A 15,475-nucleotide genomic window follows, 5' to 3' on the forward strand; every position below is an offset into this window, starting at 1 on the left:
CAGGCTCACGCACGGGCTTAAAAGCAGGTATTACTGGGTGTGGAGACAACAGGTCGGTCCTGTCTGGTTTGGTCGTCATTAGGAGGGATGTGGCTCATTGTCCACGTCATATATAATTGTAAAGAGTGCGTCCAATGGAGCAGTAGGCATTGGTAGCATTCACACGGAGTTCATATGAAAGCATTCAGAATAAAGGAGCGGGGTGATAATAAGTCAGAATGATTCGTCCCACCTCTTGGTACCAAGAGAATGAGCTGAATCACAGGTGTGTACAGGTAACTGTACAACAGCTCAACGTGCCTGGCCTAATTTAAGCCACATAAAGACGAGGACAACACACTGAAAAGCACTCAACTAACCCATTAAACGCCTGCATGTTTCGTACAACCACACACCTCGCTGAGGTATTTCCACACCCGACCTTCAAATAAATAACTTTTCCAAGGAAATAAGAAATTGAAGAGGATTAGATATGACACACTTTATTCCTCCCAAACGTTGGGAAATGATCACATTACAGCAGTCACAACATGAAAACAAAATAAATATGACATCACAAAACAAGCAGCTCAGAAAGATTAAAAAGCTGCCTTCACGAAGCTGAAGTGAAATGAATAAATACAAGTGAAATCATCATCATCAGTAAGTCATGAAGGGTTATCCAGTATTGTTGGACTGAATTCAGACGGTAACAGCAATGATGGAGGACGGGACCATCACACTGGGGACATTTCCATGAAATATATTCATCCAGTCCCCAGGATGACCCTGATGTCGGTCACCCTGGAGTCTTCACGTCATCACATCTTTGTCTTCTCCGTGACCCTTGGAAGCAGGTGAAGTTGAACAATGAAACTACAATGATGGCTGAAACAGGCGCTCAGCTCAATCACAGTGAAGACTGTCCATCGCCAAGCTAAGGCGAGACCTACACACTGAGACCTGATACGACCAGCAGAGCGAACAGCGGTCGTTTCAGCACCTACAGTTCACGAGGAGTCATTAGGAAAGTTAAATAAAGGAAGACAAACATAGTGAAAAAAACAGAGATGGCGATGAAAGTAATCTGCTGTGCAGAGCGAGTACAGCATGCAGCAGGTCTGCGTGTTCTCGTGTGAAATGTCGGCGGACTCGGTGTAACCACAGAGCGGTGATATCGGCGTGCACGGTGGCGTCACTGCTCGTTGCTTCTGTAGTCCAGGTAGTGAGTGAGCAGGCCGGGCAGAGGAAGCACGGGGAGCAAGTTCAGTCTGGATCGCCCAATCAGCTTTCTGATCTGAAGACGACACAACTGGCAGAGACTCCTTGGAGAAGCTAGAAGGAGACAGAGACAGAGCTGCTGTGACTTGGTTTCATCTGGTTCTGCACAATAACAGTCCCCACAGCAGCACGTGACCGGTACCTTCAAAGGCCAGCAGCAGCTGCTGTGTTTTCCCACCAGGGGGCGCCAGCTCCACCGGCCGCTGATTGTTGCTGTCTCGGAAGTTGGTATTCGCCCCGTAGTCGAGCAACAGTGACACCTGATCGGCGCTGTCCTGTCTGACCGCCGCATGCAGAGGGCTGTCGCAGCCTCTGCCCACACTCACATCTGCACCTAGATCAGACACACCCACAGCGCCATGAGACGTGACCACGGACAGTCGACACACATTTAGAAAGACCTGCTCTTGTCTGACAGACCACCTCTACTCACACACAAGGACAGGTTAACCAAAGAAACCCTTCATACATGCATTTGGACTGTGGGTGTGGAGAACACTCCACACAAAGACCAGAACCATCAAACCCAGATCCTTCCTGCTGTGAGAGCGCAGTGCTCACCACCATGCGGACTGTCCTCGTTTATTTTTTTAGGACGTGGCCTGTTAAACAAATTTCCCAGGTGTGGGACTAACAAAGGTTTATTTTTCCTTATCTTTCCTTATCTTTCCATACCTTATCTTATCTTATCGAACACGCCCGGGAGGAAGCCGCACTCTTGTGTTCACACTGACATGACCGTGACTCTAACCCTGACCTAACACACTCCTCTTTGCAGTGCATCTACATCTCCCCACAGTCTGTCCTCGAGTTAATCATAATAATAATATTTTATTTGAGGGCGCCTTACAAAAAGAAAAAACATATCAATAAAAAATTGATTTAAATACATTTAATAGAAAAACAACAAACAAGATTTGACAACAAGTAAGATCTGTGTTAAAGTGAGTTTAACAGGCTTTGAGCTGTGACGTAAATACAGGAATCTATATTTCCTATGAGTAGGGATGGGCATCGAAACCTGGTTCTTATTGAGAACCGGTTCCCACCGTTTCAATTCCTTGGAATTGTTTGCCATGTTTGCAAACGATTCCCTTATCGATTCCAGTCGCCCCGAATGACGTCACCACGTCGCGGAGCGTCATTTACCTGGCAGGAAACACGGCGCGTAATCGACTCAAAGGCTCAAAAGTTTGATCATACTTTACGAGAACGGATGACAACAGGACAACTTGCAATACTCGCAAAGTAGATATTTCATTTAAGGGAGGAAACACTACGAATATGCAAAAGCTCACAAACATACGATGACCTTAAATGAATGTCGTGTTTTTAACTCCAGACTCGTGAATCTCAACCCAGCAGCAGCGGTAACGTTTGCACGTCCTCTCCCGTTAATGCGGCAGGTAAATAATCAACAACAGTGCAGATTATGTTAGCGCGATCTGCCTTATTACAAACCTGCCATTACTGTGCGTTTAGGTGACCATGATGAGAGAGTCTGGCTCAGATGCTGGCAGTTCTCGCTGCAGTCTACCGTAGCGTCTCCTTTCAGGCAGGATAGACGAATGTCACCGAGCAGTGACTCAGTTTGTGGTCAAAGGCTTGAACCCGTTTGCCACAGCAGATGATTTTGTTTTCCTGGGGACCCTGTGACACCCCATTGAAGAGCTGTAGGCTGTGGCTCTCTTAAGATCTCACTGTTGGGTTTGTAAGGCCATGTTACTCCTAAATTTCTATCTTGTTCAAAGAGAAGATATAAAACAAAGTTCTAAGCTAATCGACCTTAGTGTTCTCCTTTTTTAAAAGAATCGATAAAGAATCGAATCGTTAAACAGAATCGAAAATGGAATCAGAATCGTGAAAATCTTATCAATACCCATCCCTACCTATGAGTGGAGGAAGTGAGTCAAAGCTCTGCTCTCCACAGTGAGGAGACAACAAGGAACAACAAGACGAGTGGCAGATCTGAGAGAGCGGGAAACAGTGGAGATATGAAGCAGATAAGGAGGGCCAAGGTTAGGGACGCACTCAAACGTGGGAACCAAGATTTTTACGCTTATCTTGGCTTCTGTGGGCAACCAGCTGTTGAAGAACTGGGGTAATATGGTCTCTGAAAGGAGTACGAGTTATGACCCCAGCTGCTGGTTAAGAGACGTTAGTGACTTCATGTTTTCACTTTTTCCACCTTCAGATGTATTTCCACGGTTACGGGAGCTTTCATTTTAGCACGAGCGTCTGAGAGCTGATTGTTCAGAGGAAAGCTTGAAGCATCAGTCACAGCCCTGCAGACACATCAGGTAAAGCTACTCAGCTTTGCAGTGAAGGAGACTCACACCTCTGTGCAGCAGCACCTTCGAGCAGGCCGTGTGTCGGTGCAGACAGCTCACATACAGAGGAGAGCCCAGGTGGGAAACTTCATGATCTGGATCTGCTCCATGAGACAGCAGGGCCTCCACACAGTGGCTGTTACCTGCACGTGTGCACACACAGCACAAAGCTCACACAGTTGTAGTTAACACGTGTCAGCCACAAACAGAGCGCTGGCTGTATTTACCTCTCTTGCAGGCTTCGTGCAGAGCTGAGGGGAAGTGTGTGTGACGCGTACGTGTGTGAGCGCCGCTCTGCAGGAGCAGTTCCACACAGCCGACGCTCCCCGACGTGCAGCAGTTGTACAGAGGAGTGACGCCATCGATGGTAGCAGCGTTCACCTGGACACACAAACAGCTGCTGGACACAAACACACGGGGCGTCCACACAGATGTAAGGATGCTGCTGATACTCACGTTAGCTCCAGCATTCAGTAACGCTCTGACACAGGCCACGTGTCCTGATAGACAGGCTTCGTGAAGAGGAGTCACATGATCGATGGTGACGATGTTGGCGTGATAGCCCTGAAAAACAGATGTGAATAACGGCACGTGTGTCGGCTTTATTCAAACTGGTGAGCGGTTACCGGAGCCGCACATCGACGTCGTTACCTGGGCCAGCAGAGTGCGCAGGGCGAGCAGCCGACCCTGAGAAGCTGCTTCATGGAGAGGAGACCGATCTGCCCAGGACCCTGAAAACACACACAGACAAAATGCAGACATGAAAGTGGAAAACAGAGCACCAGCCTGAGCTCAGCAATGACTGATGTGCTTTCAAACTGTCAGGCTGAAGATAAGCACGATGACACAGTAACATGTTTGTCCATGTGAGGACTTCTGTGACGACACCCTGCTGTTGTGTTGGTGAACACTGAGCAGTAGAGCATCTCCCTTCTCTGCGACCCATGAACACACATCACATGTGCACGTGCGGCCTGACACTGAACCACAGCAGGAAAGCTTTGAATCCCACACACACTGGAGGCACGTGGCTCCATGCTCCACTATAGTGTAAGGATCTTCTTGTGGCAGGGCTGCCACAAACTATTATTTTGATAGTCGACTAATCAGATCATCATCCATTGGATGTAAAACTGCGCACTTATATAACTATCATTAGCTTACAGCTTTAAGTGTTTAAGGTCTGTGCTAACTAAAAATAAAGACAAGATGATAGTTTATTAAATTTTAATGACATTTGCAGATTGTTTCAGTGAAGTTTAATAAACTCCTTGCTATCTAAAATATAACAGGACACCGGAGTAAATTCTCGAGCATCTCACACTTCTGATAATCAGCTGTCTGCTTGACGTTTATTCAGCTGTGTAAAAACTATAACTTTAATCTCAGCCAAACTGATTTACTCAGGAACAAATAAAATACTGAAAAAAGCCAAACAATAACATTTTTAAGTTATCTAAGTGACTTATATATGGTAAATGGACTGGTTCTTATATAGCGCTTTTCTACTCATCTGAGCACTCAAAGCGCTTTACACAACTTGTGCATTCGCACAAGCACATCTCTCTTAGTGCTTTATAGCTAACATTCACACACATTCATACTCCGATGGATGCATCGGAGAGCAATTTGGGGTTAGTATCTTGCCCAAGGATACTTGGCATGCAGACTAGGCGAAGCCAGGAATCGAACCACCAACCTTCCGATCAGTAGATGACCTGCTCTACCACCTGAGCTACAGTCACCCCTTCTTCATATATCATGTTTAACCCAAATAGCGAAAGTCCACGGGGGGTTTGAAAACGATTTGACGGGCGTCTGCAATCCTCGTCGGCTCGAGTGATCATTGAACCCCCCGGCTAGCTATCGAGCTAGTGGGTAACAGACGTCTCCGAAAACGTCGGAGCACTTTTGAAAATATGTGGTGTCTTGATAAACTGAGCAGATATTTGAGGTTTACACAGCTACATTCTCGCCTGAAAATATGTTAAACGTTTATTTTGTGACACAGAAAGATTAAGAAGAGTAATATTAAAACCATTGTTGGAAACTGGAATTGGCTGGGCCGTGCTAAATCTGGGGAAAAGTAGGACGCATTTGTCGGCTGCATTTGCATAAGTCTTTGAATTTGGAAAGCCTTCGTCACATCGCTGTAACGTAATCGGCCTTCAAAGGATGCGGCCTGAATTTGGACATATCGACGATACCGGAGTTGCTTCTTCTTCGGGGTTTAACGGCAGCTGGCATCCTTGTACATGCAGTGCTGCCATCTTCTGTTTCAGTCCGTTATTACACTCTTAAATCCTACTACTTATTCCTGCGTCTTTTGGGATCTTACAAAGCTTCAAATGACGCGTCGACTATTAAATCAGTCGTCGACAATTTTGATAGTCGACATAATCGTGGCTTAAATCGCTCTTATAGAACATTTCACTCGCTCGGCCCACGTCCTCACTTTATGTTTGACAGCATTTTAGTAGGTAAAGGTGATGCTTGGACATGAGCTGTGGTTTGGGGAAGGCGTCGAAGGGGATCGGCGACAGCTCCCGGGCTGACAGATCCCCGTGTACTTAATAGAAGAAGTTAAAGAATTGAAAAGGGTGGGTGGGGCACGTAAACGAGAATGAACAGCTTGCAGAACTGGGGGAGCCTATATAGGAAGGAGCGTGTTTGGAGGCGTGGTCCTGCTCCTGAAATTGCTGCTTAATCTGCAATTAAGGTAGAAAACAGGACGAATCACAAAGAACTGCACTTAACGAGAAACGTGATGTTTACTTGTTGTGTAGCAGGGCGTCAGCACGTCCAGCTGTCACTGCAGCACACACCACAGACCCACACACAGTCTCACGTCCAACATACCCATATCTCCGTCTCCCCACGGCACATCCAGCCACTGGTAGATATAGGACATTTTGACTTAAGCAGAATCCCTCCACTCCTCCTGTTTGTCCTTCCTGTGTGCGGGACACGTCAGACTAAGAATCACCTCGCCATCGAAACACCAACAACACACTGAGAACGATCAGATGTAATGAGCTGGATCACTGACAGGCTCCTCCTGTGGCAGAGCACTGAGCAGTCTCCAGATCATGATAACGCTCTGATCAAAGAGCTGAGCCCACTCTGTCAGTGAGTCACTGATTCAATGAGTCTGCCTGCAGCCGCAGAGAAATGTTTCTGCTCAGAGTGCAGTTCATGCTCAGTCCAGGTCAGGACATCCCAAAAGGTTGGTTCTGTTCATCTGTTTCAGTGGGAGAAACGTTTGGTCATCATCCAGGTGACAGTACACAGATAAGTGCAGCCTTGCTCCAGTGAGTCTGCTGCTGGCGTCCTGTGGACGGTACGACACAGCTTTAACTGGGCTACATTTAAACAAGCTTTCTGCAGGTTCTGTGTCAGAAACATGTCCACAGGGCTGACTTTAGGGTAATGTTATCATCGTTTTCTATTTTCTAACTTGTTTTATTTCATTTGGACTTTTTGCTTTTGATTCAGTTTAGTTTGAGTCGTTTTCCAGAAAGAGCTTCTTTGTTCAGTTTAGTCGTTATTGTTTGAAAATGTTTCGTTTTATGTTATGAACTAAAAAGTCTTGTAGTTAACTGTAATAACCCTGCATGGCCCACATTAACACTAACTAACCAATTTAGAACCATTCATTAACCAAAGGTTGAACCTTCAAACTGCACGTGTGACGTGTTCACAGCATTAATCATTATTTATTATTATTATTATTATTATTATTATTATTATTAATCACCTCCAGCCTCGGTAACTCCTGAAAACAGACTCGTGCTGCTGCACTGGAGTCTTCCTCACTCTTAGAATGAAGCGTTGCAGGAATCTTTCAGAACATAACAGGATACAATCACAAGTCCCTAAAATGTTTCACTTGGAACAGCCCCCTTTCCCTCACGCTCCACCTTATGTAGGAACATTTCATTCACACGTCTTTTGAAAATAACTTTTAGTAACATCTGTAGCTCTGTGCTAGCTGTGTCAGCTGGTTGGTAACATTTGTCAGCAGTGCCAGACTTGGGTATCCTGACTATTTGAAACTGGCTTTCTAAAACAGGACACTGGAGGGTGTAGTAAGCAAGTCTGATATGGGCAGGCTATCTTTAGTTAGCGGGTTTGAAAAAAAGTCAAGTCCGAGATAGAGACAGAGATCACGACAGACGTCTGTCAAAAATAGAAGAAAAATAAATGCAAAGCTCGTTTGCAAGCACAAAGAAACTTCCTATGAAGGTCGTAAACAGCTGGAGCCGCTCTCAGCTCTGCGAGGCACAGAGGGCAGCCCCACTCACATTCACTGTGGCCAGTGTAGACTCACCAGTTAACAAGCGTGTCTGTGGACTGTGGGAGGACAAGAATATCATTCTGTTCATCACGGCATAGACCTTAGTGCCGCCTCCATTAGGGCCACAACATTAGAGACGTTGCCTTTGGTGACTGAACAACAGCTCACAAATACACTGAGCAGCTCTCTGTGTTTGGCTAATTATGACCCAGCATTAAAGCACATGTATGCATTTCTGTATCAATAACTGAATGTATGATCAATTCCTCTAACACAGAAGTTTTACTTAACTTTGTTTACCGACATTATTCAAACATAGCATAGCAGGCTGCATGTCTGAACCACGCCCAGTGACTGTACAGCTGAAAATGGAGGTGTATGCTGAGGTCTGTGAACCTCCATTGTTTCTAACAGCCAGCAGGGATGACATGTCCACTTATGATTAAAAAAATCAGATTTCAAAGAAACCTTCATGACATTGTTTTCTCCCTAAACCTCCGACGCCCGAGGATAAATGGCCCTCCCTGAGCCTGGTTCTGTTGGAGGTCTCTTCCCGTTAAAGGGGAGTTCTTCCTCCCTTCTGTTACCAGGTGCTTGAAGGCGATGGGCACGTTGTTGGATTTTCTGTGTAATGTGGTCAGATCTGTACTTCACGACACAAAGTGCCTGTTGTAAACACAGAAGCGAGTGCTCTGTGCTTGTAATAACGAGATTATTGTGTTCTTCTCATTTAAATGTAGGCCTTACTGCAGTTTCACGTGGTAAAGTTCAAACACAGTTATTTTGGACAGGTATACTGATGCTGTGCCATTAATCGGGAGTTTTGCGTGGGTATTTTCACATTAGTGCTGCTGATTTAGCTTAAGGATCTTCAATCCAGCTGCTTCACAGAGCAGCAGCTCTTCAGTGCAAACCCCGTTTAAATGTACCACCTTAGTATGAAAGCACCCGGCAGGCAGTGTTTCCATACGCCTGCTCAGCTCCAGTCAAACTGCCCCGCTTGGCCCTGGAGCAGGGCTGTTCCAAACACGCTCAAATTCCACCTGACAGCCACACACTTGTAGAAAGTGTGTTATTTACACTGACGCTCTGACAGGGACTATTTACAGAAATCCCCCCGCCGCCAATGTGCTTCCACCCAAAACACATCAATGCGCCCACCTTGGCTGGTCAGAATTCCCCAGCAGGCTCGCTTCCTCTCCGAGACGTGCCTCGGCAGCAGGCCCGGCTCAGCACCTCTTTTCCGGGACACTTCGGTAGCTCCACACGGCCCCGGCAGCATGTTCCGACAACTCCGAACTCCGCTGCAATACAGCAGGCAGCAGCAGTTCGGAGAGGAGGAGGGCGAGCTGGGAGTCTTATGATTGGCTGAAGAGGTTTGTTTGCGTTCGGGGCACATGGCCATCTCACATGTGCGCCCACGTGTGGAGCATAGATACAGAGCGCTCCACAGTCGGACCCACTCCAGACTAGTGATGGGATTTCCGGCTCTTTTTAGAGAACCGACTCTTTCGGCTCGACTCACTAAAAAGAACCGACTCTTTCGGCTCCGAACCGGATCTTCAGGTTGTTTTGTTGCTTTAATTAATCTATTATTAACAATAATATAACATTATGCACAAAATGAATTACTAATGTAAAATAAGTGTTTTTATTTATATATGTTTATATATAAATATAGAGACAGAGCACGTACAAACTCCAAAACACATTTCTAGCGTTAACTGAACTTCCAAAACAGAGCTACCTAGATCATTTAAATTACACAATTGAAAGCATATGTGTATTGTTTGTGTATTTATACACAAGCTGTATTTACCACGGCTCCCAATAAGTAGCCGGCTCGCGTCGTTCACGTCAAAGAATCGGCTCTGAGAGCCGTTTCATTCGTGACCGACACATCACTACTCCAGACTGAACTGACTGAAAGGCCATGAGCTCCAGCCTTGGTGTCGTTTGTTTCTCTCTAATTCCACTTTCACAGTGTGCGCATTTTTTCACCCACTGTGTCATTATTGCTTGGTCACAGTCACAATACTGTATTAATCCCTAAAGAAATGATGTGGTAACAGTGGCTCCGAGACAATAAGAACAGTAACAGACTGAACTAAAGTAAACAATACAATATATTACAGTGTTACAACAAGTGTTGGGAAGGTTACTTTTAAAATGTATTCCATTACACATTACAGATTACATGCCCCAAAATGTATTCTGTAACGTATTCCGTTACGTTACTCAATGAGAGTAATGTATTCTGAATACTTTGGATTACTTAATATATTGTCATGTTTTTACAACTACATGAATGTACTATTGCTGTGTGATTTATTACTATTACTGAAGGTCCGCGGCTCCGAACCGTAGTAAAGGGACCTCTGGCTAATACGTCGGGTTCGTGGCCAAAAAATAGCTTTACTTTGTTGTCTGGGTCAACTTTGCTTGCGAGAGACAGAGGCTACGTCCACACGTACCCGGGTATTTTTGAAAACGCAGATTTTTCTATGCGTTTGCACCTTTCGTCCACACGTAAATGGCGTTGTCGGTCACTGAAAACTGAGATTTTTAAAAACTCCGGCCAGGGTGGATATTTTTGAAAACTCAGTTTTTGCATTTACGTGTGGACGAGAAAAACGCAGAAAATGCAGTGTCAAAGGTGTGCGCCATATGTGACGTCACACTGTGCGCTACGTTATTGTTTCGGTGAAATGAATTTCTACAACACTGTTACTGTTAATTGTCTCTGCAGTGTTTACATGCTTACATATACACACAGTTACTGTCCCTCCACACATACGACTCGGTTCTGCTTCTACGCCCCAGCTTTGTTTACTATTCCCGCCGAGGCTTCTAGACTTCTGATTGGCCAACATTTCTGCACGGTTAGGAATATATCGCCACCTGCTGCTTTGGCATGTTCCTAGCAGCGTTTTCCTTCATTTCTGCCTTTACGTGTGGACGGGATTATTTTTTAAAACGAAAACGGAAAATCTCAGTTTTCAAAAATACCCGTGTACGTGTGGACGTAGCCAGAGAGAGGTGAAAGACAGAGAGAGGCGTTGAAGGGCTGCTCCAACGGAACTTATTGTTTCGGAGGAAATCACGAACACGGTGTACAGTCGAGTCTTAATAGCTTACTTACAACTGGGCTCGTCAGGCTCTCTTCTTGGCTGCAGTGGTTATTATTATATTTACATGCTTCCAGCTCCTCTTTCTCAGTGACAGCTCGTACTTTTCCACTCTCCTTTTTCTCCCTCCTCGCTCACAGACAAATAACTGGTATGGCAGTCCCTGCAGCTCGGACTACACTGCCCGTGAGGCTACATTTTTTAGGGTAGTGTTCTGCCTATTGCCTTCATATTAAATCATTTTTAAAAATATTTCTTCACGTCATTATGAGACGCAAGATTGAGACACAGTTTTAGATGGGTTTATTTGAGGTGTATATAAAGTTTCGTAGAAATCCCTAAAAAAATTTGTTTATTTTTTTAAGATCATATATTGTATTCCCAGATAAATCTTTAACAGCACATATAGTTGTTTTTTCTTTATTTATTTTTAACTGGTTAGCAAGAAATTGTCCAGATTTGTTACCGTGTTCATAATTTTGCAGGCGAAGTCTTTGTACTAAGAATTTAGTCTTTTTATTAATAATTTTATTTAATTCTAGTTTTGTCTTACGTATTTTGATTTCCTGATCTTGGTGTGACACATAGGCTTTTTCTAAGAATTTGATGTTTTTTCTAGTTCCTGAATTTTTTTGTTTTCTTCTTTCTTCTTATGTGATGAGAAAGAAATTATTTTACCTCTCATCACGGCTTTCCCTGCTTCCCAGAGGACAGATGCTGATGTTCCAGGAATGTCATTAAAGCCTAAATATAGAGTCCATTCTTTTTTAAAGTATTTGATAAACTCTTCGTCTTTGAGTAGTGATGTATTAAATCTCCAGTTTTTACTTGGTGTAGTATTATTCTTGTGCATTAGTGTTAAAGATACAGGAGCATGATCGCTGACAGCTATAGGGTGAATCTCAGTGTCTGAAATGTCACTCAGCAGTGAGCTGCTGACCAAAAAATAATCCAGACGAGAGTAGGAGTGATGGACATGTGAGAAAAAAGTATATTCCTTACTGGTGGGGTGAAGGGAGCGCCATGCATCGCAAAGACCAAAGTTGCTCATATACTGTTTGATTATATTTGTGGACTGCCCATTACGCTGATTTCCTGCTGTGTTGAGCCTATCATTTCTTCATTTTGTCCAAGGTTGAGGTCGCCTCCAAGAACAAGTGTGCCATCTAAGTGTTCAGAGAGTGCACTGAAAAAAACGTAGAAGAATGATGGGTCATCAACATTTGGACCATATACACTTACAATACATAGCTTTTTATCAAGTATAGATAGTTTAATGATTAAGAATCTGCCCTTTGGATCTATAACTGTATCAAGTACTGTGAAATTAATATTTTTATGTATTAGGATTGCTACTCCCCTTTGTCTAGAATTATAACAGGCTGAGAACACATTATACCACCTTTTTAAACGGTAACTGTAACGGAATACAGTTACTCATATTTTGTATTTTAAATACGTAACAGCGGTACATGTATTCCGTTACTCCCCAACAATGGTTACAACATACTAAAAAACTTTGGTGTTTTCACTGTGGAGCGCGTGCAGAAGGTTGTGACTGCTGCACTGCGTACTGTGCATTAGATGGAGGAGTGGTACAGAGATGTGTCTTGATGCATCTCAATCATCCAGGAAAGTAAATCTCCAAAAGTTGATTCTGTTCATCTGGACGTAGCGTTTTCTGGGAGAAACGTTTCGTCATCATCACGTCTTCAGTCTCAGCTGACTGCAGGTTTCAATCTTATAAACATACATTTGCATAATAACTGAAACCAGCCCACTGAAGGAACAATGGGCTGGGAGGTCAGTTTCTTAATCTTAATTATGCAAATTCTCATGACCATTGATCAACAACCATTGATCAAAGCTCATTGATCAAAGACCACTGATCAATGTCCACGAGTCCCATTCACAGAGTTGGGGAATGGCTGCAATCACAGCATGTAAGATGGTGACAGATGTACCCTTAGGCCCCCTCCTCGATTCAGAGATGGTCTTTCCCTCCTTGACTCCGCCCTCAAACCAGCGTCCCTCCCTGTCCAGGATGTTACATCCTCATCACTGAAAGAGTGTCCACTGGCCTGCAGGTGTAAATAGACTGCAGAGTCCTGGCCTGACGAGGTGGCTCTTCTGTGTTGAGACGCGGTGTTTAGAAAAAATGTGTCTCAGCTGCTCTGTGATGATCGGAGGCAATAAGACGCAGGGTTCTCTTACAAACCGCTTTTATTGAATCGTAGCAGCAGTGTACGTGGCTACATCGATTTCAGAAGAACACATATACACACCAGTATTATAGCGACCTCTAGTGGCTGCAACCATGGTAGCCTTACTAGGACAACATAAACAGATTTCACAACATGCTCCGATACTCCTGACACATACGGGATCACTACAGGTTTTCTCTTGGGCAGCGGTTGTCCTTCTCTCCTGGATCGGCTGCAGCTTTCTTTAGGAGCCTTTCCAGCTTTGACAAAAGTCCAGCTGGGATAACCACATTTACTCAGGGCCTTGATGTTCTTCTGCCTCCCTGGCTGCTGTGTCAGTGGGGATGGTGTTCGCTCTGTGTTGTAGCGTCCTGATAACACCCAGTTTGTGCTCCAGTGGATGATGAGAGTCAAACCTTAAATACTGATCCGTATGTGTAGGTTTACGGTACACGCCAGCTTTTAGATGTCCCCCATTACTGTTTATAAGATTGAAACCTGCAGTCAGCTGAGACTGAAGAAGTCACCTGGATGAGTGACGAAACGTTTCTCCCACAAAACGCTACGTCCAGATGAACAGAATCAACTTTTGGAGAGGTACAGCGATATCCACAGGAATGATTTCCTGTCAATCAGTGGTGCATTATGGGTAATCTCAGTCTCTCACTGAGCGTGTCCTGTGGCCAGGACCTCATGGAGTGGGTGGGAGTCTAACATTGTCCTTATCTTGGACAACATCCCCACAACATTACTGGAGTTGCAGATCTTTATTGAGTCTGTTGGCGTCTGCGACCCTTAACCTGCTGCCCCAGAATGCACCAGCATAGAGGACCTTTTTAAAGATATGCAGCACTAAAATATTGTCTCAGTCCAGAATTCCTCAAGACAATACACTATATTACCAAAAGTATTCATTTAGCCAGCCACATCATTGAATTCAGGTGTTCCATCACTTCCATGACCACAGGTGTATAAAATCAGGCATCTGTGCATGCAGACTGCTTCTACCAACATTTGTGAAAGAATGAGTCACTCTCAGGAGCTCAGTGAAGTTCCAGCGCGGTGCTGTGAGAGGACAAAGTGGACGTGAACGACAGCAACTCAGCCACAGAGTGGTAGGCATAAAGGTAGATATCTTCAGCGTCCTCGATCGACAGTCCCGCCAGGCACACGACCCTCCATGTCTGCCACCCGTCCATCGTGTATCCAGCAGGGAAAGTCCCTCCAGGGTACTCGGGCTCTCCTGAGCCCAGACTTCTCGTTGAGAAGAGGGTGTCAATAGCATTCAGAGACCAGTTGATCAAATCCATAATTCTCTTTTAGGTTTTAGAAACAGTCAGTGAGAGAATGTTCCAGGGAAAGTAATACAAAAAAACACGAGACTAGACAAGGACATGAGCAGGGAAGATAAGGGAGAGGAGAAAAAGTGCGTCCGCCTCCTCCGAGAGCCAAAAGTAGAAAACTGATATTGATACTGATAAACACTCACTGACGCATCACCCTCCCTACCCCGGATCCAACGCCACCTCCAACGCTTACCTCCCCTCTGATGTGGACATCGGGTCAGTTGGAGGCGCAGTCGAAGATTGCAGCGGTCCCAGATCAGATGTACACACTGGAACTCTTTCCCATGTTGCTGTCTGTGTTTATTGTGCTGTGGTGTGTTGATATCTGTGCATTCCTGTATTATCCTTCTGTGTTACACATTTCGATGTTTTTTTCCTCGTTACCTAGCCTGACCTGTCTCCCCAATGTGATGTTTGTATTGTATGTACGGTCGGCAAGGTCTGTCATCTCGGTTGTGGGCAAAAGACCTGCAACTGACAAATAAAGGCTATCTCATCTCATCATCAAAATCACAGTGGAGTCAGTGGATGCTGAGGCGCACATTGTGCAAAGTTCATCAACTTTGTGCAGAGTCAGTCACTACAGATCTCCACACTTCATCTTCAGATTACCTTAGGAACAGTGCACACTGATCCAAGCCATGCATCACCGAGTAGAATCAAAATATCAGAGGCAGTGGTGTAAGCAACGCTGTCAGTAACAGTGACAGCAACAGAGGCAGATATGTTCTCTAGAGAGAAAGACATGACTGCGCAGAAAGCAAGCTCTATAAAGTGAGTACTTTTGCCAGTATAGCATATGGCCCTACTCTCACTAACAGTCACGAGCACTGGGTAGTGAGTTGTCTCTGAAGGGAGGCTCTCCCTTCGGGATTGGATGAGGAGTTCTGTCTTCCACACAGCTGCTACG

At 44.9% G+C, this 15,475-nt stretch overlaps 1 protein-coding gene and 1 long non-coding RNA gene across 4 annotated transcripts; one reads left to right on the forward strand and one right to left on the reverse strand.

Annotated features, from left to right (window-relative positions):
* The first annotated feature begins 212 nt into the window (after nucleotides 1–212).
* Nucleotides 213–3,054, forward strand: LOC146517631 (uncharacterized). Its single transcript, XR_014874731.1, has 2 exons — nucleotides 213–841; nucleotides 885–3,054. It is a non-coding gene; the product is annotated as an uncharacterized LOC146517631 (long non-coding RNA).
* LOC146517632 (ankyrin repeat and SOCS box protein 5-like) lies at nucleotides 467–9,342 on the reverse strand. 3 transcript variants are annotated; one of them, XM_085164055.1, is made up of 7 exons: nucleotides 9,049–9,331; nucleotides 4,242–4,321; nucleotides 4,047–4,154; nucleotides 3,818–3,971; nucleotides 3,599–3,733; nucleotides 1,403–1,594; nucleotides 467–1,314 (listed from the first exon to the last, which is right to left on the reverse strand). In XM_085164055.1, the coding sequence occupies exons 1-7, from the start codon at nucleotides 9,290–9,292 to the stop codon at nucleotides 1,175–1,177; spliced, it is 1,053 nt and encodes a 350-aa protein (XP_085020181.1). In that variant the 5' UTR covers nucleotides 9,293–9,331; the 3' UTR covers nucleotides 467–1,174. The 3 variants fall into 3 exon arrangements, with proteins under 3 accessions (XP_085020181.1, XP_085020182.1, XP_085020179.1); XM_085164056.1 differs by adding an exon at nucleotides 6,450–6,544 and having other exon boundaries at nucleotides 3,818–4,154; nucleotides 9,049–9,187; XM_085164053.1 differs by having other exon boundaries at nucleotides 3,818–4,154; nucleotides 9,049–9,342.
* Between the last annotated feature and the right edge of the window lie 6,133 nt (nucleotides 9,343–15,475).

This window comes from Neolamprologus multifasciatus, chromosome 6 (genome assembly GCF_963576455.1).
Source record: "Neolamprologus multifasciatus chromosome 6, fNeoMul1.2, whole genome shotgun sequence".
Lineage (NCBI taxonomy): Eukaryota > Metazoa > Chordata > Actinopteri > Cichliformes > Cichlidae > Neolamprologus > Neolamprologus multifasciatus.

Excerpts from the sequence above, each read along its gene's own strand:
- LOC146517632 (XM_085164053.1), bottom strand. The coding sequence starts at position 9,292 with ATGGCCATGTGCCCCGAACGCAAACAAACCTCTTCAGCCAATCATAAG. Across the intron at positions 4,155-4,241 it reads TGCGCACTCTGCTGGCCCAG|GGCTATCACGCCAACATCGT; the intron begins GTAACGACGTCG and ends TCTGTTTTTCAG. Across the intron at positions 1,315-1,402 it reads GCTGCTGCTGGCCTTTGAAG|CTTCTCCAAGGAGTCTCTGC; the intron begins GTACCGGTCACG and ends GTCTCCTTCTAG.